Consider the following 23,437-nt stretch of genomic DNA (forward strand, 5'->3'; position numbering starts at 1 on the left):
GCATGACAGCGTGGGCGTGGCCCCCAGTCAGGCGCCTGGTGGAGGAGGGAGGACAACTGGGGGCGGTGCGCCCCCTCAGGCCCTGCAGACAGAGCACCGGCCTTTCTCCCCGCACCACCCGGTTGCCGCCCCGCCCACAGCCCGGGCACCTCGCCCTCTGGGGCCCACCAGGGCTCCCCAGCCACGGCGGCTCGACTCACCTGCGCGAACGCCCCGCTGACCTGGCTCTCACAGAGCAGGTGCGTGCAGCGGCTGGAGAAGGTGGGGTCCACGGCACCGCCGTGCGCCTGGATGATCTGCGGGCGGGACAGGCGGGAAGTCAGCGGCGAGCCCCCGGGCCCGGCACGGTGGTCACCCCACGGCACACGGCCTCCCACAGAGCCCATCCTGCCTCCACACAGCGGGCCCCCCCTCCAGCACGAAGACGCACGTGGAGCATCGCTGTGGACGCTCCCACGGAGCCCTGTGAGCGGAGGGCGGCTCCGCGCCCACGGACCGCAGCATGGGGGGGAGGGGCAGGCGGGCTACCCACGCGCTGAGCCGGCGTCTCAGGCCGGCAGTCCCAACACACTGCGGACGGACGGGCGACCTCCGTGTGTGGGGCTGACCTGCGCACTGCAGGGTCGGCAACCCCCGGCCCCCCTGAGTGGGCGCCAACAGCCTCCCCAACCAGAGCGACTGGAGACACCCCCAGACGTGGCCAGCGGCCCCGGGGGAGCAGGACTGCAAGTTAACAGCCATTATTCTAAAGTGGGGGGAAGCAGCAAACAAGAGCATTAGCACACACCAAGAACGTGCTTAAAACTAGACCCAGCTTGGGGGAGAGGGGGCCGCCCTGTCCCCGCTCCGGGGGCACGAGGCGCCAAGCGTCTGCCGGATTTAAAAAGCTGCACGCAAACCGAGGCGCTCACTGGTGTCGGCGGGGCCGGCCGCCCGCCCGCCCACAAAACAGCTCTGCTCCCATGACTGCTTCTGAGATGCGGCAACTCCTGTCACAGCCACGCACACCGCGTGACGAGGCACACGCCCCAGGGAGAGTGAACCACAGCCTCCCAAACCCTGGGCCTCGGCCGCCTCCCGTCTGTCTGTCACTGCGGCTGCTTCTCGCCGGCCCCTGTGTTCTCTGCTGCGCCTCCGCCTGTCGCCCCCGGGCCCTGCCGCCCGCCTGGGGCGCCGCAGGGGCCCATGTGCCGCCACAGGGCCCACAGGGAAGCAACTTGTACAGGCAGCCGTCCGAAGCCCCCTCCCGCTCATGCTAAAGCACGCCTTCTGACTCGGCTCTGATCTGTGGCGCTGCGAGGAGAGCATTCACGAAGTTCTCTTTTCTCGAAAGCACACCAAGCAAACAGGCGGACCGACAGGCTGCAGGCCGCACGAACCCGCAGACGCACCCCGGCCACGCCGGAGTCGGGCTCCCGAGCACTCGCCTCCGCGCACAGAGGGCACCAGGGCACACGGGGAAGTCGGCGGTCCCCGTGCTGTGTCACGGAGACCCTGACCTCGCTCCCCCGCCCCGGCTGCACACGAGCACTCTGTGCGCTCGGGGCGCCGCGGCCCCAAGGAACCGGCCGATGACCCAGCCCAACCCAGTTCTGCACCGCCCGGCGGACGCCCGGGAAGGCCACTGGCCCGAGGCCACAGAAAAGGCTGACGACCGAGCCCGGCGGACACACGGAACGCTACACAGGTGTCTCGGCGGGGTGGCCCCCCCTTCGGCGGGCGCCCGGGATGGGGAGCAAAGCCAACCGAACCCCCCGACGCGCAGCCTCACCCTCTTCCAGGTGGCCAGCAGCTGCTTGTCGGACATCTGCTCCGGGTAATCCGCGATGGCGAACACGCACCCCAGCAGGAAGCCTTCCTCCGGGACTAGGATGGCGCAAGGAAAAAAAAGGTTAAAGCCCACAAGTACGCATGCGCAGAAACTTGAAGCCCTCCCACCAGCTCCCCGGGAACTCGGGCACCGCCCAGCGCCCCGGGCCGCCGCACAGGCGCCGGCTCGGCCGGCAGAGACGGTGACGCGGGAGCCCACCCGCAGTCGCTGCCCGGCCCGGCCGCTCCCAGGCAGGCCCCCCCCACCCCCCGGCGGCTGACGTGCCCCAGACGCCCGCATCCACACCACGTCTGACCGCCCCGGCACCGCAGACGGCGCCTGCCCCACTCTCCCAGCCCCGGTCTCACCGGGCCCCGTTCTGTACCCATTACTTTGACGTCAGCCCTCACCACCCTCCAACGTGCCCCAGGCATTTCAGAAAGAGCAGGTTTTCGAGAAAAAGGAAAGAAAAAACCCCTACTAACTCTCCACTGCTGGGTCGTGTCCGAACAGCGGCTGCGGGGGCAGCGGGGGCTGGGGCAGGGGCGGCGGGGGCGGGGCCTGGTGCTGCAGCGCCTGCGGCGTCTGGCTCAGGTGCTGGGCCGAGTGCGCCTGCAGCTGCTGCTGCTGCTGCTGCTGCTGGTGCAGGCGCTGCAGCTGCTGCTGCTGCAACTGGGCCAGCTGCTGCTGCTGCAGCTGGTGCAACTGCTGCTGCAGGGCCTGCTGCTGCTGCAGGGGCTGGAGCTGCTGGGGGCGCGGCTGCGAGAAGGGGTGTGGCTGGGCCTGCGGGAACGGGTGCGGCGGCGGGGGCTGCTGCGGGAACGGGTGCGGCGGCGGCTGCGGGATCTGCATGATCTGCTGCTGCGGCAGGTGCAGGACAGGGTGCTGCGGCGGCTGCGGCGACGGATGCGGCTCCGGAGTCCCCTTCGCCTGGCCGAACAGCAGCGCGCCGGCCCCCGCGTGGCCCTGCTGGCCGTGGCTTGCCTGCTGCTCCAAGCTCTTTGTAGGTGCCGAGAGGGACTGCAGGATCTACACCAAAGACAAGGCGGGGTCAGGTGAGGGGAGTGAGCCGCGGAGCCGGGTGACAGGGCCCGGAAGCCAGCTGCTCTCGGCCAGCGGGAACCGGAGCGCACAGCTCACGGAAGCTCCCTCACCGCGCCTCAGCCACACTGAAAACACACTTGCCTTTGGAGTACAACTCCAAAACTCAGTTGTAATGTAAACCGCAGGTCTACAAAAATATCCAACGTGTGTTTAACATCCATCGCCCACTTAAATGGACTCCCAAACATAAAGGCTGCCAATCTGCGAGGGCGGAGGCTCTGGAGCTGACGAGGAAACCCGAGTCTGCAGCTGCAGGCAGACCCCGCGGTGGAGCGGGTGGGGGCCGAGCGCCGTCTCCCAGGCGGCCTCACAGTCAGGGTGTCTCCAAGCAAGCGCATCCCCCCACGCTTCCCAAACAGGCACACAGCGGCCGGGAACAGCAGGACGGCTGGTTCTTCTCCCTTTGAGGCGCCAAGAAGCACCCAACAGCACCGTGGAGGCTACGCTCATGCTGGCACACCCCCGCCGCCACAGGAGGCCCCCACGGGAGACCAGCGACCCTCGGAGCGGGAGGGGCCCGGCCTGCGTCTTCACTGCAGCGCCCCCCGGTGGGGAGGCCGTCACTGTACAGCTGTCGGTAGCGATCAACGGTTTTAACGTCGTAAGTGTGTTTCCGCCCTCGGAAACAACAGCCCACAGGGAGGAGCAGTGAGGGAAGAAAGGCACAACGGACAGGGCCAGCTCGTGGGCAGCCACCTGCCGCACCTGCGCACCAACCCTGGCCGCCGGGCCTCCCCTGCGGAGCTCAAGGTAGGGGTGCCGGCAGCCAGCACCTCTCAGCTGACAGCCCAGAGCAGCGGGCCTGGCTGGGCTGGCCATGGAGGAGGTGGCCGTGACCTGGCGTCCCAAGGAGGCCAGCGAGAGTGCGGACAGCCGGCCAGACAGGACCCGGCAGCGACGTGGAGGGCCACCACGGAGCCGAGCGCCTGGCAGGCCGGGCTGGACTGGACCCGAGAACACCTCTGTCCTCACAGGGCTCCCAGCCTCCGCCCGCCCCTGGCGCAGACCCGTTGGTGCCGAGGAGCCGAGGGAGAGGGACACTCTCCACTGCCCGGCGCCGTCATCGGCCACCCTGGACACGGTGACCCCTGTGTCCGTCGGGCAGGAACTTCCCTTCCCAGCTGCCAGTCTCCGTTCCAGTCGCTCAACAGCGGCTGCCGCAGCAGAGAAAATGCATGATTCCCGCCACAGGGCTCCCGACCTTTGAGAGTCTGCAAGTTAATCGGGACTTTGAGGGTTGGCCACGTTCTCCCAACTCCCCGACCCCGTCTCACACGGGGTCTGTCTTGTTTCTGAAATGTCAGCGGCAGAGCATCCTGGCGCTCTCACGTCGCTGAGAGGGTGCAGACACGGCACAGCGGGCCTCATGGACTCCCCCCCTACCACACAGCAGGGCCGGGGAGCCCCCCAGGCTCCCCGCAGGGCAGGCTCCTCTGCCCAAGTCCTGCCTGCAGGCAGCGCTGCGCCCATGCTCCCCGGTGGAGTCACTTCATTTCGAGTGACATCACCTCTACGTGCACGTGCGAACCTAGGGAACCGGAGATTCGACCCACAATCACTGTGTTTGAAAAACACACTCGGTTCTGTTCTGCACAGCCAACTTCCGCTGGGAAGCCCCCACCAAAGGGAGGAAGAGGAAGGAGAGGGCACCTCTGGAGCGCCAAGGCTGGGGCTTGGTCCTCCCGTGGCCCTGAGACCCTCGGGCACACCCACCCTAGTCCCCTGGGCCTGCGGGCGCTGCCCCCAACGAGCCTCCTCCCAGCCCACTGGGACACAGCTCTCCGCAGCCTGATGGTGCTCCCACCTCCCTGAAGGCCCAGCCCCCCGGCTGCTCCCTGCCCCCCCCCAGGAAGGCCCCCGGTGCCAGGGCCCCACACGCAGAGCAGGGCATTCCATCTCCTCCTGCCACTGCGAGCACGGATGCCCTCGGGACCTTGGGCCTTGCTCCATGTCTCCTCCGGCCACTCACCTCGTTTGCTGTCACCTCCCTTGGCACCCAGCCTAGAGCCGCCTCCCCCGCCCCGGCTGCTGCAGCAGTGCACCGGGGGCTGAGCACCGGCCTGCACGCCGAAGCGCTGCAGGTGTGCCCCCCCGGTCCGGGCGCACAGAGCAGCAACCAGCCACTTTCTCTCTCACACCCATGTTCCCCTCTCTTTTTCCCTCCCTTTTCCTCTCCCTAAAAAAGTAAAGTTTCTTTTTTTAAATTTATTTATTTTTAGAGAGGGAAGAGAGGGAGATAGAGAGAGAGAAACATCCATGTGCGGTTGCTGGGGGCCATGGCCTGCAACCCAGGCATGTGCCCTGACTGGGAATCGAACCTGCGACACTTTGGTTCGAAGCTCGTGCTCAATCCACTGAGCTATGCCAGCCAGGGCAGTAAAGTATTTTTTAAAACCTGCCTCCCTCCCCCACTGCCCTCGTGACCCCTCACCGCTGTCCCCTGACCCCCAGCACACTGGAAGCCCTTGGTTCAGAGCCGGGCACCATCTGTCCGCCCCCGCCCCCGAGTGGGAGCAGAGACCCGTGGGACCTGCATCTGTCCCCAGCGCCCACAGCACTGCAGGCGGCCCCCCCAGACCCCCCTTTCCACACCACAGAGACAGGCCTGCACGAGGACGCCGCAGGCACCCCGCACCAGCCAGCCAGCTCCCGCACATGGAACTGTGAGTGAGGCGAGGCGCCCTCAGGGACGGGCAGGTCTGCGGTGTCACTCACCCAAGGGAGGGCCGTCGTGAGAAAGGAGAGCGCACAGAGTTCGCTCCTTTGGCACCAAGCAAGGGGGAGCCCTCCCCCAGGAGGGCAGGCCACCACCGGCAGGGCCCAGGCCCTGCCCCCGGGGCTGCACCATCCCCTCCACGTAGGCCCTTCCCTCCTCCGTGACAAAATGCAGGCGAGACACACGCGTGCGCACACACGCACGCACACACAGAAGACTCCCGCCCTCCCGCAGCAAGCACTGTGAGTGTGCGACCTGTGCGAAGAGAGAAAACAGCGGGACAAGGGCCACAGCAACAGGCTGTGCGGTCCGACTGTAAAACCCCGCACCTACGCTTCCGCTTTTAAGGAGTGACAGACAGTGAGTCAGAGAAAGGAGTGTGGCGTCTAGAGAAGGAGACGGACAGACAGAAACAGACGCGCAGACAGACAGCGGGGCTGCACAGCGAAGTGAGGGGGGCGGGGCCGGCGCGGAGCAGCCACTGACAGCGCAGGCAGGGCTGTGAGCCCCGCCCAGGACACCCCGGCGGTGAGGTCACAGCAAGTGCGGCGCCCGGGCTGTGTCCCCCCCCCCCCCCCCCGCCAGACCCTCAGACATCACTGGCCGCCGCCCTGGCTGGGAGCAGCACGCGAGCGCGACGCGAACGCGGCGAACGCGGCGAACTCGACTCACGTGCGCCACGTTGGCCGGCCGGCCCATCTGCGGGACGTCCGCGCTGTTGGTGATGTTCCGCAGCGTCCTCACGGCGGGGCTCCAGGCGGCCGCCATGTCGGGCCGCTCGGAGCTCTGCAGGCTGGGCCCCGCGCCCAGGAGGCCCCCGCGGCCGTCGGGAGGCAGGATGCCCCCGGGCACGGGCGGGACGTTGGCACACAGGTTGATGAGGCCCGGCTCCTTGCCCGACGGCAGCCGGCGCTTGGCCGCCGCCATCTGCGGGACTTCGGCGGGGGTCCAGTTCAGATTCCTCTCCTGCTTCTCCGGGGACGAGTCCGAGGAGTCGTCGAACATCAGCTCCCCCTTCGGCTTCGCGGCGCCCGCCTTGGGCGAGAACTGCGCGTCCCCCAGCGGGGACCCCTCCCGAGAGCTGGCGGGGCTCGACTTGCCGTCCGTGCTGCCCTCATTCGGGGAGTCGAGTTCCTCGTGCTCTCCCTCCTCCTCCTCCTCTTCCTCCTCCTCCTCCTCCTCATAGAGCACCAGGCGCGGGTGGTAGAGCGCCTCGTCCTTCCTGGCCTTCTCGGACACGCAGTCCAGCACCCAGTCGGGCGTGACGACCCTGACGCCGGCCCGCTTCACCGCGCACGCGTACTTCTCCTAGACAGAGCACACGCCGCGTCAGCCGCGGCCGCCGCACTCCGCGGAGCCCACTCTGCTCTGCGACCGGGACGTGCCCCGGACGGAGCATGGCTCGGGGACCACCGGACAGCCTGGTGCCCGCGACAGGCGTCTCCTCGAAACATGCTCAGAACTCACGTTCGTGAGCGATGTTTCCGGCACAGAGCAGAGCCAGGGACCCTAGGGAACCCTTTTCGCCTAGGGCGTGAGTGACTGCCCTCTAACCGAGCTCTCATTGGCTGGGGGCGGGGTGTGGGCGGGGCGTTAGGGCCCCCCTGGCAAGGGGCGGGACTGAGGGTGGGGGGACACAGAGGGCTCTCTGGCCACGGAGGGCCCAGGATGGGCACCACGGGACAAAGGAGCGGTGGGTCTCAGGCTGCTAGCGGAGGTCCCCATCGGCCCCAAATGCCTGGGGCAGCTCCGGGCCAGCCAGCTGCGGGGTGCGGAACGGCTTACTCTCAGCTGAGACCCAAGGCAGACACGAGACCAGCCCCTACTCTTCCATGGAAGCACCCGGCTTCGCTCTTCCTTTTTTATGCAAAATGCACGTCTTTACTTAAAGGGAACTTCAGACTCCCATCCTAGATTGTCGGAGGAAACGTTTCTCTGGGACCGTGTGACTCAATGCCTTCCCACCGCGCTCGCTGGCTCCACCTGCGCCTTCTCGTCAGGACAGCGGCACGGCGAGCACGGCATTTGGGGCCCCCTTAGCCTCCGACTCTCGCAGGGCCTCTGACAAGTGCGGGGGGACCTGGGGGGCTCCTGCTGACCTGGGGGCCCTCCAGCCGGGAGCAAGCCCTGGGGCCCCACCTGGGTTTAGGGACGCGAGCCCGGCGCTGACCAAGGGAAGCGTGGTTGTATGGATTCTGGGCGACTGAGAAGGAAATCACTGGAAAAGTCACTAAACACACGTTTACAGCTACAGTCGGGCCTTTTAAAAAACTGTGAGAAGGGCTGAAACTACGCATTTTCACACATAAAATTGAACTTGTTTTACTGGATTTGAAAGGAAACTCCAGAGATTCAAAAACCTTGCCTCCTCCTCCCTGAAATCAACCCGTTTCTGTGCCTGCAGAAGTCACGCCTGGCTCAGGGGAAACTTCCAGTCGCCCCACCCCCCGCCGTGGCACCGCCGGGGACAAATGCGGTGAACTCACAGGACCCGCGTTTGCGAGCGGGGTCTGGCGACTACGGCAAAAGCAGCCCCCGGAGACCCGGCCCTGTCCGCCCCCCGGGGCGCATGGGCAGAGTGGCACTCACCCCCTTCGGCTCCGGGACCACCAGGTGCGTGCACTTCCTGTCGAGGCTCAGCTGGCAGGCGCCCCCGTAGAAGGTCAGCAGGGCCCACAGGGCGTTTCTGTCCTCAGGGGACACCTGGCAAAACCGGAGACAGGCCCGCGTCACGCACGGCAGCCGGCACGTCCGTGCACCGTGACAACACGCAGCGACATGGGGCGGCTTTGCCTCGTCCGCTTTCTCCCCACTGGGTGACACTGGCCCACCTGTGGGCTCGGGGCCCACAGACGAGGCTCTGGCCGTCCGCTTGCACTGACCGACCACGAGCTTTACTCCCACCACGGTTCTACAGACGCCAGTGTTTGTCAAGTGAATGAACTGAAAAAACACCCCATCCACACTCCGAAGACGGAATGGCCAGTCACTCTGCAACAGAAACGTGGGGGGAACACCATCCGACTGTGTCGTCTGGAGGTTCTGACGCAAGAGCACTGTCAACATCCCCCGTGAGAAGCTTCTTCACCATGGACGGATCACGACAGGTATTAACCAACAGCGAGGCGCGTAAAATAAAAAGGGAAGAATGCAGTGGTCTATAAGCTCCGGGAAAAACGCAAACCTGACTTGACCCACAAAGAGAAACGAGACGAGCACCGAAGGAACGACCCGGAGACGACGCTCACGGAGGAGCCTCCTGCCGCCTGCCCACTGCGCACCGGGAGCCGAGCCCGTCTGGCCTGCCCCGGCCCTCACCACCACGGGGAGCAGGGGCGCCCGCACTTCACAGATCAGGAACCGGACTCACTCACAAAGACACACAGCCGGTGCTCAGAAACCCAGGCTTCCGGCAGCCGAGTCCGGCTGGCCCCACCCACCCCACCCGGGCTTCCCTGAGGTTCCACCTGCTGCTCTGCTCTAAAGACGGGGGGGTCCCACCCAGACTAACCCTGAAGAAGAACATTTCAGAGCCTGGGAGACAGACATCTATGAAAAATAATAGTGTCAGTGTCCATTCTTAAATACCACTGAACCAAGCCAACTTCGTCTGGACAACTTATTATAAATTGAGGGTTATGATTAACAATTGTGACGTGTGGCCCTGGCTGGTGTGGCTCAGTGGATTGAGCACCATCCTGCAAACCAAAGGGTCGCCGGTTCGATTCCCAGTCAGGGCACATGCCTGGGTTGCAGGCCAGGTGTCCAGTTGGGGGCACGTGAAAGGCAACCACACACTGACGTTTCTCTCCCTCTCTTTCTCCCTCCCTTCCCCCATCTAAAAATAAATAAATAAAATCTTTAAAAACAAAGGATTCTGACGTGTCTCGAGCTAATTTCTCAAGCGCACTGACAAACACCATTGTTCGTCCCTCTTGTTGCCACTGCTCAGACTGCCAGACAGCTGCCGCTCTACAAACCGCGCCGGAAGTCACTGCGCCCCCACGCTGCCGTGTGACGGTGACCTCGGACGCCGACTCTCTAAAACCGCCGTTGGAAGTCATCTCTCCTGGAGTCGGCGCTACCCTTCGGAAACCTGGGTGGGACGACTGTTTCTCCCAGAGGCTGTCGCCCCCGCCTGTGTCCCGCAGCGCCCGGAGAGCAGGCCGTGGCTGCGCAGCAGTGGGGTGAGCAGACACACGGCCTCACAGCCCCGCCAGAGCAAGAAGCGTGCCCTGCACGACGTGCCCTTGTCGGTGAGGCGCTGCCTGCACCTGACCCTGCCGGGCCTGCTCGCGGGCCCGGTCGCACGGGCTGTGGAAAGAAGGTCCAGCGGCAGCGGGGAGGCCCGGGCGGACGTGGGACCCACAGAAGTAGCCACGCCACCCAGGAGGGCCGACCCCCGAGGCCCGGACCACCGCCCGCAGGCGCTGGGCCTCGGTGACGTCCCGCAGCCCCGCCAGCCGGCTGCGTGAACCCGCACCCCCACGGCTGACCGCCGGACTGCTCTCTGCGCCCGAGGCGTTGACACTAGCCACCCGGCGGTGACAACAGCACTGCGGGGACACCTCACCTCCGCCTTCTCTGCAGTGCTTCTCTGTAGTTTTCAAAGTCTGTACCTGGGCCAGGTGCTCCTCTTTTCCTTCCTTAAAGCAACCTTCCTAACCTCCACTCCACTGTCTGCAGGGCAGGGCCTGGGCGTCTCCTCCGTGCTCACGGCTGAAACCCGTGGCCTTGACCACGGGGTCCCCGGCGCTCTGGACCCCTCAGCTGCGGGCAGCCTCCCCTCCGAGTGGGGCTCCCCCACGTGTGCCTGGACCCACATCCGGCTGCAGGGACCCTCACCGCGCGCTGTGGTCCCAAGCCCGACCCACCCCGCTCGTCCCCACCCCCCCAGGGCACAGCTCGGCTGCCACTGCTGTCCCCTGGGACCCGTGTGCCTGTCCCCCCACCCCACCCCGTCGCCGGCAACGGGAGCACAGGACTGCCGTGCCACCAGTGTCCCCTGACACCTCCCACCGCCCCAGGACACCCCAGGGCTCCAGCTCAGCCTTGACCGTGAACCACGATCCCACCTGGCGAAGGCTCGAGCCTTAGGGCAGGATCCCACCCTCCAGGGCCCCCAGCTCCGGGCCTGCTCCCCCCGCCCCCCTTTCCTCCAGTTCTGCCGTCACCGGGCGGCTCGCCGAGCAGGTCCTGCGGCCGGGCAACCAGCACTGTGCCCGCCGGGGCTGCGTGCGGCCGCGGGTCCGCCTCTCGCGACCAGGGGGGTCCTGCGGCGCTCAGCTGGCAGTCCACCTTCGACACGCTCCTGCCCTGCGGGGCTTCTTCCCGCCGCAGCTCTGCGCCCGCCCCACCGCGGCGCCCCCGGTCCCGGCTCCGGTCACCGCTCGCATCTCTGATGACGACAGCACGAGACGCTCCGGCCCTGTCCGGGCCCCTCTCTACAGGAGGGGGCGAGTTCGCTCCCCCCCCCACACCTGCCGGGGCGGAGCGCTCCTCATCGGCCCGCGGCGGCCCTTCCGTAGGAAGGAAGTTCTCTGTGTTCGTGACGGAATCTTCCTCGTCATCTGGTAACCTCACCTTCACCGTGTTTCCGTTCCCAAGTCCCACGCCTGGGACACTCTTCGCACCACAAAGCCCGCCCTCACCCACCACAGCCACGCCCCACACCTGAACGACCCCGCATGACGCCGGCCGCCCTGCACAGGCAGCGTGGCTCAGGGCTTCCCGGAGGTGGGGGTCCCAGCAGGCCCGCCCCGGCCACCCGCAGTCCCACGTGACCGCGACCGGGAGCGCGCTTACCTGAGACAGGCAGGCGGTGACCCCGAAGAAGACCTGGCTGGACTCCGGAGAAAACCCGTTCACGCTGAGGCGCCTCCGTTAAGGCTCCCACGAGGCAGGATCGGGGCAGCCCGCCCCTCGCAGCAGACTGGCCGGCACCCCACCCCCACCCCCAGGGGTGGGGAGAGACCCAGGGGACCCAGAGCAGCGCGACCGGGTGGACGGACGGTCAGGGCGTGTGTCTCTCTCTAAAAATCAACAAACGTCCTTGGGAGACAATGAAAAATAAGTAAAACTTCCCCCACCTGCTCTTCAAATGATTTGTCACTTGACTCACAGAGGCGTAGAACTTTAAAAACACCCCATCAAAGGAGAACGGTCCATCTCAGACAGGACACCCGGCTCAGCAGCGGCAGTGCGGGAGGTCCCGCAGCTGTGTCCGGGGCTGGGGGGATGGGGGGCCGGGATTCGCACCCACATCCTGGCCTGGCCTGGCCTGGCCTGGCGCACAGCTGCCCCGCCCCCCACGGGTCCGGGCGAGGGTCCGCACACCACACGTGGCGCGGGAGGGAAGACGGGAGGACAGCGCACGCAGCACAGTGTGCCCCGAACCCACTTTTCTCCCAGGTGCCCCCCGCCAGCCTTCAGGCCCCCTTCCCCGCCCTCCCCCCACGAAAAGGATACGGCAGGAGGGCTCCGCACTGCACCGACAGGGTCACCCAGGACGGCTGCAAGAGAGAACAGAGGCTCAGTCAGCGGGCGCCGCCCCCCGGTCACCACGACAACCGCGCTCTGCGTGAGTGCTGCTCCTGCAAACCGCAGGCTCGGCTGCGACCCACCCCCACGCACCCCGAGTGTCGGGCCGCAGATGCGCTAACCCCGCAGAAGAAAAGCCCGAAGTCTCGGGGAAATATCTAACCCCAGGCTAACACGCGTGTCACTGTGTGAGCCCCCAGGCTGGCGGAGACGCCGCGCTGCCGACGGAGGGGCGGGGTTCGGACCGCCGCCCCGCACCCCACGGCCCGTGCGCCCCAGCCCCTCCGGGGCCCTCCTGACCCTGAATCGGGCCAGGGCTGGGCCGGCGAGCTTTCTTCAGTGAAGCCACGTCCGTGCCCCGTTAGCAAACCCTGAAAGGTAATTTTCTCTGAATCCCAACACTCAGATTACCTGTACAACCTTCGGCTAATCACTACCTTTGGGCAACTCGTATTTCTCTATTTAATTTTGAAAATTACAGGAATCGTGCTGAAAGCTCTGCTGCAGGGAATTGCTCCGTAAAGCCCTGCGACGCCGCCCTTGGCTGCTGAGACACCGGCTCCCGCGCCAGCCCACGCCCCGCCGCGGGCTGAGACCGCTGCGCGGCAGAGGCGGCAGCGCAGGGCTGGGCGAGACGCCGCGGACGGACGCGAGGTCTTTGCGCTCGAGCGGCCGGAGCTCTGCGCTGACGGCCGTCACACCATCTCTGTCGCCGCCGGCAGAGCGCCTCGGGAGACCCGCCCTCGTCGTCGCTTCAGGCCCCATCAGCCCCCGCCAGCCTGAGGCCGCTGCCGCTAACCACGTGCGGGAGGGCCGCGCACTCTGCGCCGCAGAGGCGGCTCTGCAGGGGCGGTCACTGCGGAGACCTGCGGGCCGGGCCGCACGCAGTTGGCTGACGGGACGGAGGGCGCCGGCCGAGGGGAAGCGCCGCGCCCAGCTTGGCTCCTCGCTGTTGGCTTCCAGCCCATTTCCGGGCCCAGGTGACGCCGGTCAGGACCTGCGAGGTGACACGGCGCTGCCCTGCCGGCCCTTAGCGCACCTTGGCCACCTGGGCCACCCTGGCCTCGGCGGCAGCACCCGGAGGACCAGCAGCACCCGGAGGAGCAGCCCTGGAGCTCCCAGTTGCCTCGGCGAGCACCAGGCGGCTTTTCGGGAGCCAGCGTCTCTAGGGCACCCGCCGGGGGTGGCCTGCGGATCTCCAGCCCGGCAGGGTCCCAAAGCATGGCTGGGGGGCGGGAGAGGGGTGTGCACTCGGCTGCAGGAAGGGCCCACCCCAGGGCTGCCCCTGCGGCCACAGGTGGGGCCAACGGGGGACCCGCTGACAGACCACCAGGCCAGCTGCCACCCGGTCCCCACCATCAGCCAGGTGCAGGAACGGGAGCACCCACAGACAAGGAAGCGGAAACTGAGACCGAGGAAACCGGGCCAGCGGGGCTGCTCATCCCACACGGAGGAAGAGCATGAAGTCAGCCCAAACCCTCTGCGAGTCGGCACAGTCCTCCTTCCCCGGGATGCCCCAGGGCCGCCGAGGACGTGTTTCCGGCAAAAATGTCACCTGGAAGTTCCCGTGCCTGAGGGAGCGAGTCCCCAAGCGTCCGTGACACCCAAACGCGCAGCACGGACACAGCGGAGGGAAGGGATGTAGTAGGTGGCAAACTTGGAAGGAAGAGCTGTGGTCCGTCCCTTCCACCGTCCCTTCCACCGAGACCGTACTTTCTTCTAAGGAACTGCAGCTGTGCGGCTGCAGGGAGACTTTTTACCCGGGGACCAGCTGCTCCAGCATTTCCACCTGCACGTCCCGGGTCAGCGGGCGCGTCAGTCCCTCCAGTGGGACCTGCCTGAGGCTCCTAACCTTCCGTGGCGCAGGGGCGCCAAGACAAGAAAATGGTCCACGTGAAAGAGCAGACCGAAGCTCCAGGAAACATACAACTAAGTGACGAAGAGACAGCCAACCTATCAGATGCACAGTTCAAAGCACTGGTGATCAGGATGCTCACAGGATTGGCTGAATTTGGTCACAAACTAGATGAACAAATGAAGGCTACGCTGAGTGAAACGAAGGAAAGTGCACAGGGAACCCACAGTGATGGGAAGGAGACCGGGACTCAGATCAATGGTGTGGACCAGAAGGAAGAAAGAAACATTCAACCAGAACAGAATGAAGAAGCAAGAATCCAAAAAAATGAGGAGAGGCTTAGGCACCTCCAGGACATCTTTAAATGTTCCAACATCCGAATCATAGGGGTACCAGAGGGAGAAGAGGAAGAGCAAGAAACTGAAAACTTATTTGAACAAATCATGAAGGAGAACTTCCCTAAACTGGCCAAGGAAATAGACTTCCAGGAAGTCCAGGAAGCCCAGAGAGCCCCAAAGAAGTTGGACCCAAGAAAGCACACACCAAGTCACATCACAATTACATTACCCAAGATGAAAGAGGAGGGAATCTTAAAAGCAGCAAGAGAAAAGGAGACAGTTATATCAGCTGATTTCTCAAAAAGATCTTACAGGCAAGAAGGGGCTGGAAAGAAATATTCCAAGTCATGAAAGGCAAGGACCTACATCCAAGATGACTCTATCCAACAAAGCTCTCATTTAGAATGGAAGGGCAGATCAAGTGCTTCTCAGATAAGGTCAAGTTAAAGGAGTTCATCATCACCAAGCCCTTATTATATGAAATGTTAAAGGGATTTATCTAAGAAAAAGAAGATAAAAATATGAACAATAAAATGACAACAAATTCACTATTATTAACAACTGAACCCAAAACAAAAACACACACAAAGCAAACAACTAGAACAGGAGCAGAACCACAGAGATGGAGGTCACATGGAGGGTTACCAGTGGGGGAGTGGGAGGAGGAGAGGGGGAAAAGGTGCGGAGAATAAGCAGCATAGATGGTGGGTAGAAAGTAGACAGAGGTAGGATAATAATAGTATAAGAAACGTAGAAGCTAAAGAAATTATATGTATGACCCATGGACATGAACTAAAGCGGGGGCAGGGTGGAGGTGGGTGGGAGGGGCTATTCAGGGCGGAGGGGAGTAAAGGGGGGGAAATGGGGTAACTATAATAGCATAATCAATAAAATATATTATTAAAAAAAAGACGTAGCGGGCAGGCCAAGCACCACCGTGCCTGAGAAGGCCTTCCCTTCAAACGCATTTGCCAGGTTCGGCGTCACGTGCACAGGGGAGCCCACCCCCCAGGGGAGGCCCCGCCCCCCAGAGGACCCGGGCCACGCCCAGGAGTCCTGGGGTGTGTGGTGGCCCCGTCCCTGCGCTGCAGGCCAGGGCGCTGACATGGGGGACGAGTGTGCTGGGGACTGGTGTTCAAACCCTAGAGCCCGCGGGCCCGGGCCCGGGCGTAGGGGGGGGGGGCAGAGCGAGCGGGCCGGCAGAGCGGTGACGACTGCGAGGCGGGGCACCGGGTCTTCCACGCGGCCTGGACGGAAGCCGGGCGCGCCCAGAAAGGCTCCGTGTCCGCAGCGCGGAGACCACTGCGTTCAGCCCGGAGCCAGAGCGGGAGCGGAGGCCACGAAATGCGCCCCACGCTGGCGGCCCCGCCCGTGGGCCCTGAGGCCCGAGCTGCCTCTGCGGCCGTCAGGGTCCCCCAGCTCTGCAGGTGGCGACCTGCTCGCGGCAGCCTGGGTATCGCTGTGCCGAGCACCTCCACGGTGGCAGGCGCGCTCAGTACTTCCCTTCCGCTTCCCCCGGGCCGCGGGGCTTGCAGCCCCTGCTCTGAGGGTGCGTGTGAGGGTCCCCGGCCTGACGGCCACCTGATGGAGGGTGAGTGGGCGGACCGGCAGGGGACTGGGGTGCCGGCCCCCCGCTACGGCACACCGGAAGTAAACCGGGGACAAGCGCAGGGTCTCAGGAGGCGCAGAGCGCACAGCCCAGGGCAGTGGCAGGGCCCCCTTGCCCAGCGGTAGCGTGTGCTCAGGGCGGTCTGCCCGCGGGGCCTGGCCTCTCGCAGGGCGCCTCGTCTGCCACGGAAACCAGCGTGCTGGGCAGGCACCGCCCCTCCTGCTCCGCCCCTACCACGAGTCCACGGTCACTCTGACTCGCGCAGCCGTGTGGTGGTGGCTCTCAGGTGCGAGAACTCCTGAGACAGGCTTTTCTATGTTTTCATAGCTCGGGTTCAGGGGCGGCCCCCCGGTCTCCGGGCAGGCCCAGCACACCCTCCCGAGCCCCCCCCCCCCCCCCCCCAGCCCCAGCAGTGAGCCACAACCACTTTCGCGCCAGTGATGTGTACAGCACAGCATTTAATAGCTCGGGAAAAGGAAAACTCGGCAGTGGAAAAGAGATTTTTAGAATACGTAATGCAGAATATCAGAAGAGGATTGAAAAGTCAAAGTCACGAAATTAAATCCTAAGAACGTACACCCAACACTGGTCGATGCAACTCCCGGCCACAGCAGAGCAACAAGCAATGCCAACAAAAAGGTAAACGATCCCCCCAGCCGCGGCCCCCTCTCCAGCACAGGCCACCCCAGGTCAGGGTGAGAGCAGGACAGGCGGCCACCAGGTGGACAGTGGGACAGGCCTCTTGGGCCAGCTGGAAGCCAGAGGCAGGGCAGGAAGTGCCCCTGATCCAGGAGCTGCCCCCTGCAGGCCCACACCAGGGCTGAAACCCCACACTGTCTCCTGAGGACTCACCCAGGCCCGAGGCGTCCTGGGATGGGAAGGCTCCAGCCCCGCCCCCCGCAGCACCCCCAGCCCAGCACCAGCCGGCACCGACAAGCTCCGCCCTGACTTCCACGCGCTGTCTCCACACCGGCGGCAGAGCGCAGAGAACCGCCCGGACGTGCTACCGACCTTCACGACGGGCAAGTCGAAGACCTCCCGGGCCTCTCCGACCTCCGGGTTGTCCCCGTCCTCCGAGATGATGTGCGAGGCCAGCGCGTTGTAGGACACCTCCTTAGCCTTCCCGGCTTTCAGGAGCTGGAGCACCTTTGGAAACAACACTCGGGTTAGGACAGAAAACACCGCACCTCGTGCTCGGCTTTCACACACATTATCTGAAGGGTGAAAACTGTCGCTGAAAATGCACCACGTCCCCCTCACGCCCCCCACTGAGTCACAGCCAGAGAGACGCTGGGGGACAACGAACAGCGGCACCTCTCGGTGTGCTGACCTCAGGAGTGCAGAGCCCACTGAGAACCCAGTGCCACACAGGGTCCCTGCGCCGAGGACAGGGGGCACAGGCACGCAGCCCTGAGCCGGCGCAGAGCCGGGAAAGCCTCCGGGAAGGACGCAGCAGGTCCCCGACGGGCGCCACAGGACCTGCACCAGAACTGCTTTCGTGACACGTGCTCTCGCCGCAGACCCCACGGACGACGGTGCGGCCATGCTGGATGTGCGCAGAGCCCCGGCGAACTAGGGGGCTCCCCGGGCAGGGCACGGGCTGTGCCGTGGGGAGGGCTGAGTCCACACTCGGGCGGGCCTGCAGGCGCACACCGTGCGGTCTTTCTCCTGCGCGCTGCGGTTTCGTCCTGAACAAAACAGTGTCTCGGGGAAGACAGGAGGGCGTTGAGTGGGTGACAGCCGGGTCTCCCAGAAGGATGGCTGTCTGTCGGTGTCAGAGGAGAGTGGGGCTGGCTGCATGCTGGGGCTGGGCGACCCGGAGGAAGAGCTGCACCAGGCGGGTGAGGAGGCAGGTAAGGGGCCTGAAGGACCCTCGCCAGGGCAGGAAGACACGTGGGAGAGGGCGAGCAGGCCAGGCAAAGGCAGCGGCGAGGGGGGTGGGTGCCGGGAGGGCGACGCGTGGGTGGGTGAGGCGGACGGATAGTTCGGCCTGCCCGGCTCCAGGCACCTGCCAGAGATGTAGGGCGAGATCTTCTGCATCGGACGCCCTGAGATGAGGTGGAGACAGTGCGGCTCCCAGGGTGCACCCCGCAGATGGGGCACGGTGCCCACCTTCACCCACGCACCCGACAACCTCTAGGACCGTTCACTGACCGCCAACACGGCTGGAGCAGACACCAGCGCGTCTTCAGTCGTCAGCGGCACCGGGGCCGGGGGCCGAACACCAGCTCCCTTCCCTCCGAGCACCCGGAGCCTCGGTCCCCCAGAGGAGGGCCCTCCTCTGCCCGCCTGCCCACCAGTCTGTCCCGAGCCACGGCCACATCTGTGGGTCTGCAGACCTCACCCCCTCCCGCTCGCCGCCTGAGAACTATCAGGTAGCCCTCGCCTGCACACGGCACAGCCGTGAATGCGCACGTCCAGGCCCCGGCGCCTCTACGTCCTCTCAACGCCAGCACCCCAAAACACCAGGCAGCCACCTCCGCATCCTCCCTGCCCATCCGAGCGTCAGCTGCACGGCGCCGGCTCCCCCCGCAGCCACTCCGCTGCCACTCTGGGGGCACCTGTGGACGGAGGCTGCCCGGCCGCCAGCCTGGCCAGCATGCAGGCTGCCTGCCACCCTCTGCCTCACAGACGCACCACCGCTCCCTCCAGCGGGTGCAGCCCCCACACACCCCGACGCCTTCCCACCTCACCGTGAAGGGAACCACCTTTCCCCTCCTCCTCACCGCTGCTTGTCTCGGGACCCGCTGGAAAGGGCACCTACCCCGAAGGATTTCAGTGGGGCCCCCATGCACCCCAAGGCCTAGCACCCCACTGAGACGTGCTCAGGTGTGCCAGCTGCTCCGCCCACCGCCACTGTGAGACCCGTCTCTCCCTTACGCCGGGCCCAAGGCCGGGCCTGACGTGCCCAAGACATTCAACATGTCAGCCTGCCGGTCCACACGCACGCACGGGACTCAGAGAGTCCCATGGTGTGGCTCTAGACTCTGCAGATCCGAGTGGTTTTTGAAGGACATTTGTGAGCACTTGGACTTGACTTATCCTTGAGCAGATGTGGTTGAACATCAGCTTGTCCCGGGCTCTAAGTAGTACCGGTTTCAAGGCCCTCGGGAGAGCCCAGTCCTCAAGTGGAGTGGGGGGAGGTGGGGGGAGGAAGAAGAGGAGCTGAAGAACGGCAGAGAGAAAGGGAGATTATCGGCACTGCAAAAAGCTAACGCTGTTTAGAAGCTGTTTATGCTTAAGTTCGAAGCTAAAACTCTCTTCACCTAAAGGTACAGTGGAAGGACCATGGGGGTCAGCCAGGAGGTCGGCTGGGTTGGTTAGTAGGGCACCCAGCCCCGCCGAGCCTCCACCCCCTTCCCCACCTGTCACCTGCAGCTGAGCCCTAGGTCCCGGCTGGCTCTGCGCCCTTCCCCCAGGCCTGGCGCTCCCTGGGCAAGACACCCAGGCATGGCCGCATAAACGTGAAGGGCACATCGGTAGATTAACCCGGGAGCTTATTCAACCACGCTCCCGCCCACCGCAGGAGAGTGAGACTCTGGCGTGGAAAGAAACGGGCTGCCGAGAAAACGCTAGGAGAAGCCCCGGCACCCTTTCGCAGGAGCGGCGCCACAAAGTTTTGAACACTGAGAGCGAGGCTGCCACCCGGCGTCCTCCGCACTTACTGTGCGACTCAGCCGAGGAGGAACACTGAGCCACCCAAGTTCGTGGGGAGGCGAACGGAGCGCTTCTCAGGTGCACACGGATGACAGCTGGGTGGCTGTCACACCAGGCCGGCTCGAGGAGCTCGCTGCTCCGGGAGCCCAGGCACGGGTGCGGGCGGGCGGCGGGGAGGTGCGCCCGGGTCCCAACCCCGCCTCCGAGGGAGCGAAAAGTGCGACTCCAAGGAGGCCGCGGGGTCGCGGTCCGGAGACTTACTACGGCCCTGCGACAGGACAGGTCGCCGGCTCCCCAAGGCGGAGGGCGGCGACACTAGGCCCGAAAGAGGATTCCAGGGGGACACGGAGCAGGAGGGACTCGGGCGCTGACTTCCACCCACGTGCTCTCCCCTGCTCTCGGGTTTGGGCAGAGCCTAGGGTCCCGCAGAACCTCTACTTGTCCCCTCCCGAGGGTCCCACGGACCATATCCTCTCCCTCTCCCCGGCCTGCTCCGCCAGGCAGCCGAGCCTCCGCGCAGCCAGGCCGGCAAAGACCCGGCAGCGGAGACCCGAGTTTCTGCGCCCGAGCGCGCGCCCGCGGCGGGAGCGGAGCCGGGCCGGGGACGCGGCGGCGGGGGCGGCGCGGTACCTGCGGGTCGATGTCGCCCACCACGTAGTACTTGACCTCCCTGAACATGTCCTCGGGAACTTGAGGCGTCTGGTCCGCCATGGTCGCGGGGACCGGAAAGCTCCGCGGCGGCTCCCGCCCCGGCCCGCGGGGCCCGGTCCCCAACGGCGCGGCGCCCGCCCGGTGCTGCGATCCGAGCCCACTCCCCCGCCCTCCGCGGCCCCGCCCGCGCCGAGCGGCCCGAGCGCGGGAGCCGCGCGCGCCCTGCGGGACGCACCATCCGCGGGCCGCCGGGGGGAGGGCCGAGGGGCGGGCCGACGGCCGACACCGCCCAGCGCCTCCGCTGCGGCCCGCGGGCCGGTGAGTGCGGCCTCCGCGCGGCCCGCGCCGGGGACCGGGGTCGCGTGGCCGCCGCTCGCTCACGAGGGGGCCCCGGGGACTTGGAGAAACGCGCGTCCCCCGCGTGCGGCCCGAGTGGGCCGGTCCCGGGAAAGAGGGAACGCCAGGCCCCTCCCATCAGCACGCGCGGCCGCCCGGGCGGCGCAGGCGCGCGGCGACGGGGGCGGGACGCCGGCGGGCGGCGGCGAGGGCCACCGGAGTGCGGCCCGGGCAGCAAGTCCGGAGCACGGAGGGGCGGAACGTCGCCGGCCGCTGCCCGACCGGACCCGAGGTAACGCCTCACCCCCAAGGCTGGGGAAAGCCTGGGCCCGGCTGAGGGCGGGGCGCGGGGGCGAGTCGGGGTCCGAGCGAGGCGCCCCGGTCCAGGTGGGCGTCTCTCCCCCACCCTGAGCCCCCTTCCTACCGGGTCCCCGGCTGTGGGTGTGAGCCGCGCTCACCTCCGTGCAGAGCCTCTGACGACACAACACGGCTGTGACGTGCTCCCGTTCTGACGTCACCTTTCCCGCCCGGTCGTGACGTGCTTTCTCTCCAACGGCACCCTGTCTGCACAGCAGTGATGCACCCCGCTCTGACATCATCCCTCCCCTACAATGTCCACGTGTTCCCGCTCCAGCGACACCCAATCAGCGGCAGGAGGCACGGGCTGCCCAGCTGCACAGCCCCTGGCCCCTCCCTGCGGGGCGCGGGAGGGGGGCGCGATGCGCCAGGACCCGAGCCGCTGCTCCTGCACAGCACCCACCCGCCGTCCTCGGAGTCCGCTCTCCAGCCGAGGTGGCCGAGAGCTGGGCCCAGCACCTTCTTCCCCAGGTGTCTGTCATCCTGCGTCTTTACCTAGGGTGATTGTCACCGGCTAAGCAGAACGCTGTTTTTAAGTCAGTGTTAGTGAAGTTAGTTTGAAACAACAAAAAAATACTTTTAAAAATCAGTGTGACACTCCCTTGTGACATGAATTCCTTGTCGTTTTCAGTCTGCTGTGATCACGGAGAAGTTCCGATGGTGACGAGGACGCCGCCCACGGACGAGTCCCAGCCGCTGGATCATGCGATGCGGCTGTGACCACGCTCCCGTGGAGGAGTGTGGTGAGCGACTGTGTGGCCAGAACGCCACTGCGTTCTGTGCTCGTCTTACCGCTCTAGCGTCATCCATGCTTTGTCTTCTGCTTTTGTCGCTTCTTAATGCTCATTGGAGAAATTTTTTTTTCATTGCTTTTAGGGAGAGAAAAGCATCGCCAGCGTGTGCTCGGACCTGGGGATCCAACGCAACCCAGGTACGTGCCTGGGCCAGGAATCGAACCTGCAGCCTTTCAGTGTATGGGATGACGCCCCAAGCACTGAGCCACAGCTGCCAGGGCTGCTTTTTGTCTTCTGGACGGTCTGGAACAGGAAGCAGCCTTACTCGGAAGCTAACGCATTTATTTCTTTTGCAGATGATAGAAGCATTGAGTGCGTGCCTGAAGAAGAATCGACCGTCCTTCCCTTGAACGTGCAGGAATGTCCCGGGCCCAGCAGGAGGCAGGCCTGCCGGAGTGTGGTTGGTAGGCTAATGAAATGGGTGTGATAACCTAGAGCTTTCGTGTGAACATTTCACCGAAAGTGTCATCGGTGCGCTTGAGTGTGATGGTGTGATGTCACGGAATTGTATGCTTATGATTTTACAATAAAGGGTTTTGCAATAAAAGGGTATTGTTTGTGCTGGACCCCGTATTCGGGATCGACCATTAATAAAATTCCACATTCAGTGTTAAGAAAGTGATAGTATAAATTAGTTCTAAATACAGAACCAAAATCATGCCCTTTAGTTGACCCGTGTGGAAAAGTTTGCTTTGCTCTTTCTCGGTTACACGAGAACTGACCGCGTAACTGTACGTTGAAAGACTGAAAGCATACTTCCCGTGGTTATTTTATATTGGAAGTTAAAAAAGAACTCTCGATTTTCAGCAGGACAGGTCTACCCTGCGGTGACTTCTGATAATTCAGTAAAGCAGACCCTGAACTGAGAAATCTCCGTGGAATCCTGTCAGCCTGTCGGAGCCTGTAGAAGGCGCGGGGTCGGGGGAGGGGGTGGGGGTGCATGGCGGCCTCGCACCGCCCACAGCGGGAAGGCCGCGGGGACACGCCCACCGCGCACTCATTCGGGAGGGTATCCGACACGGCAGTTCCGCCAGGGACGGAAGATAAGCATCGCAGGTAAAACTGAATTTCACGTGGAGAGCAGGTGTTCCGAGGAGGTCTGGGAAACGGACATCGTGACGTCATGAAGGATGACCGCGGACCAGAAGACTTAAGGGTGGCGATTCAGTTTTTAAAACTCAGCACCAAAACTCGTAAAAATGATTGTCAACCAAGGTCCATCTCTATCAACTGTCCATGCGCAAACTCGTAGGAGAAACACCACGTTGAGACGGCTGTAGGCCCGTCGTGAGTAAACAGATGTCTGTCGGTGGCTTTGGGGGCCCGGAGGAGACGGCCCGCTTTAGGGCGATGACAGTGTCGGCTCGTCGGATGGGAGCGCTGCGTTCCTCCGGCTCAGGTGTGCCCCGCCCAGGTGTGCGCCGCCCAGGTGGGACACGCCCCGAGCGCTTCTGCTCATACACTCCTCCCAGCCAAGGGCAACGCAGGGTCGTTTCGCTGGTAACCTCCAGGTGACAAACAGCCTGTTTGATGCTAATTTGATAAACAGGGTAATACATTTCTTATTTTCTGTTTCGTGAAATTAGGTACTTCAAGGCTGGGGGGGAAAGTGTGGAGTTAGAAAAAGCAAAAACAGAGCTGGGACTATTTCACCCAGACTGGACCTCCTG

At 64.6% G+C, this 23,437-nt stretch overlaps 1 protein-coding gene and 1 long non-coding RNA gene across 2 annotated transcripts in view; one reads left to right on the forward strand and one right to left on the reverse strand.

The window, feature by feature from the left end:
* The window catches only part of PAXIP1 (PAX interacting protein 1), a 31,995-nt gene extending 11,577 nt beyond the window's left edge, over positions 1-20,418 (reverse strand). Inside the window, exons 1-9 of the mRNA XM_028525663.2 lie at positions 20,260-20,418; positions 16,984-17,118; positions 12,099-12,142; positions 11,436-11,499; positions 8,220-8,333; positions 6,303-6,938; positions 2,296-2,839; positions 1,772-1,866; positions 201-296 (exon numbers count right to left, since the gene is read on the reverse strand). Coding sequence (XP_028381464.1) covers positions 201-296; positions 1,772-1,866; positions 2,296-2,839; positions 6,303-6,938; positions 8,220-8,333; positions 11,436-11,499; positions 12,099-12,142; positions 16,984-17,118; positions 20,260-20,340 — 1,809 coding nt within the window. The 5' untranslated portion in view covers positions 20,341-20,418. The remainder of the gene's footprint in view (positions 1-200; positions 297-1,771; positions 1,867-2,295; positions 2,840-6,302; positions 6,939-8,219; positions 8,334-11,435; positions 11,500-12,098; positions 12,143-16,983; positions 17,119-20,259) is intronic.
* A 944-nt stretch (positions 20,419-21,362) lies between these two features.
* Positions 21,363-22,385, forward strand: LOC118497233. The gene is made up of 2 exons (XR_004899764.1): positions 21,363-21,444; positions 21,605-22,385. It is a non-coding gene; the product is annotated as an uncharacterized LOC118497233 (long non-coding RNA).
* Positions 22,386-23,437: the final 1,052 nt, after the last annotated feature.

The sequence above is a fragment of the Phyllostomus discolor genome, chromosome 10, assembly GCF_004126475.2.
Source record: "Phyllostomus discolor isolate MPI-MPIP mPhyDis1 chromosome 10, mPhyDis1.pri.v3, whole genome shotgun sequence".
NCBI lineage: Eukaryota > Metazoa > Chordata > Mammalia > Chiroptera > Phyllostomidae > Phyllostomus > Phyllostomus discolor.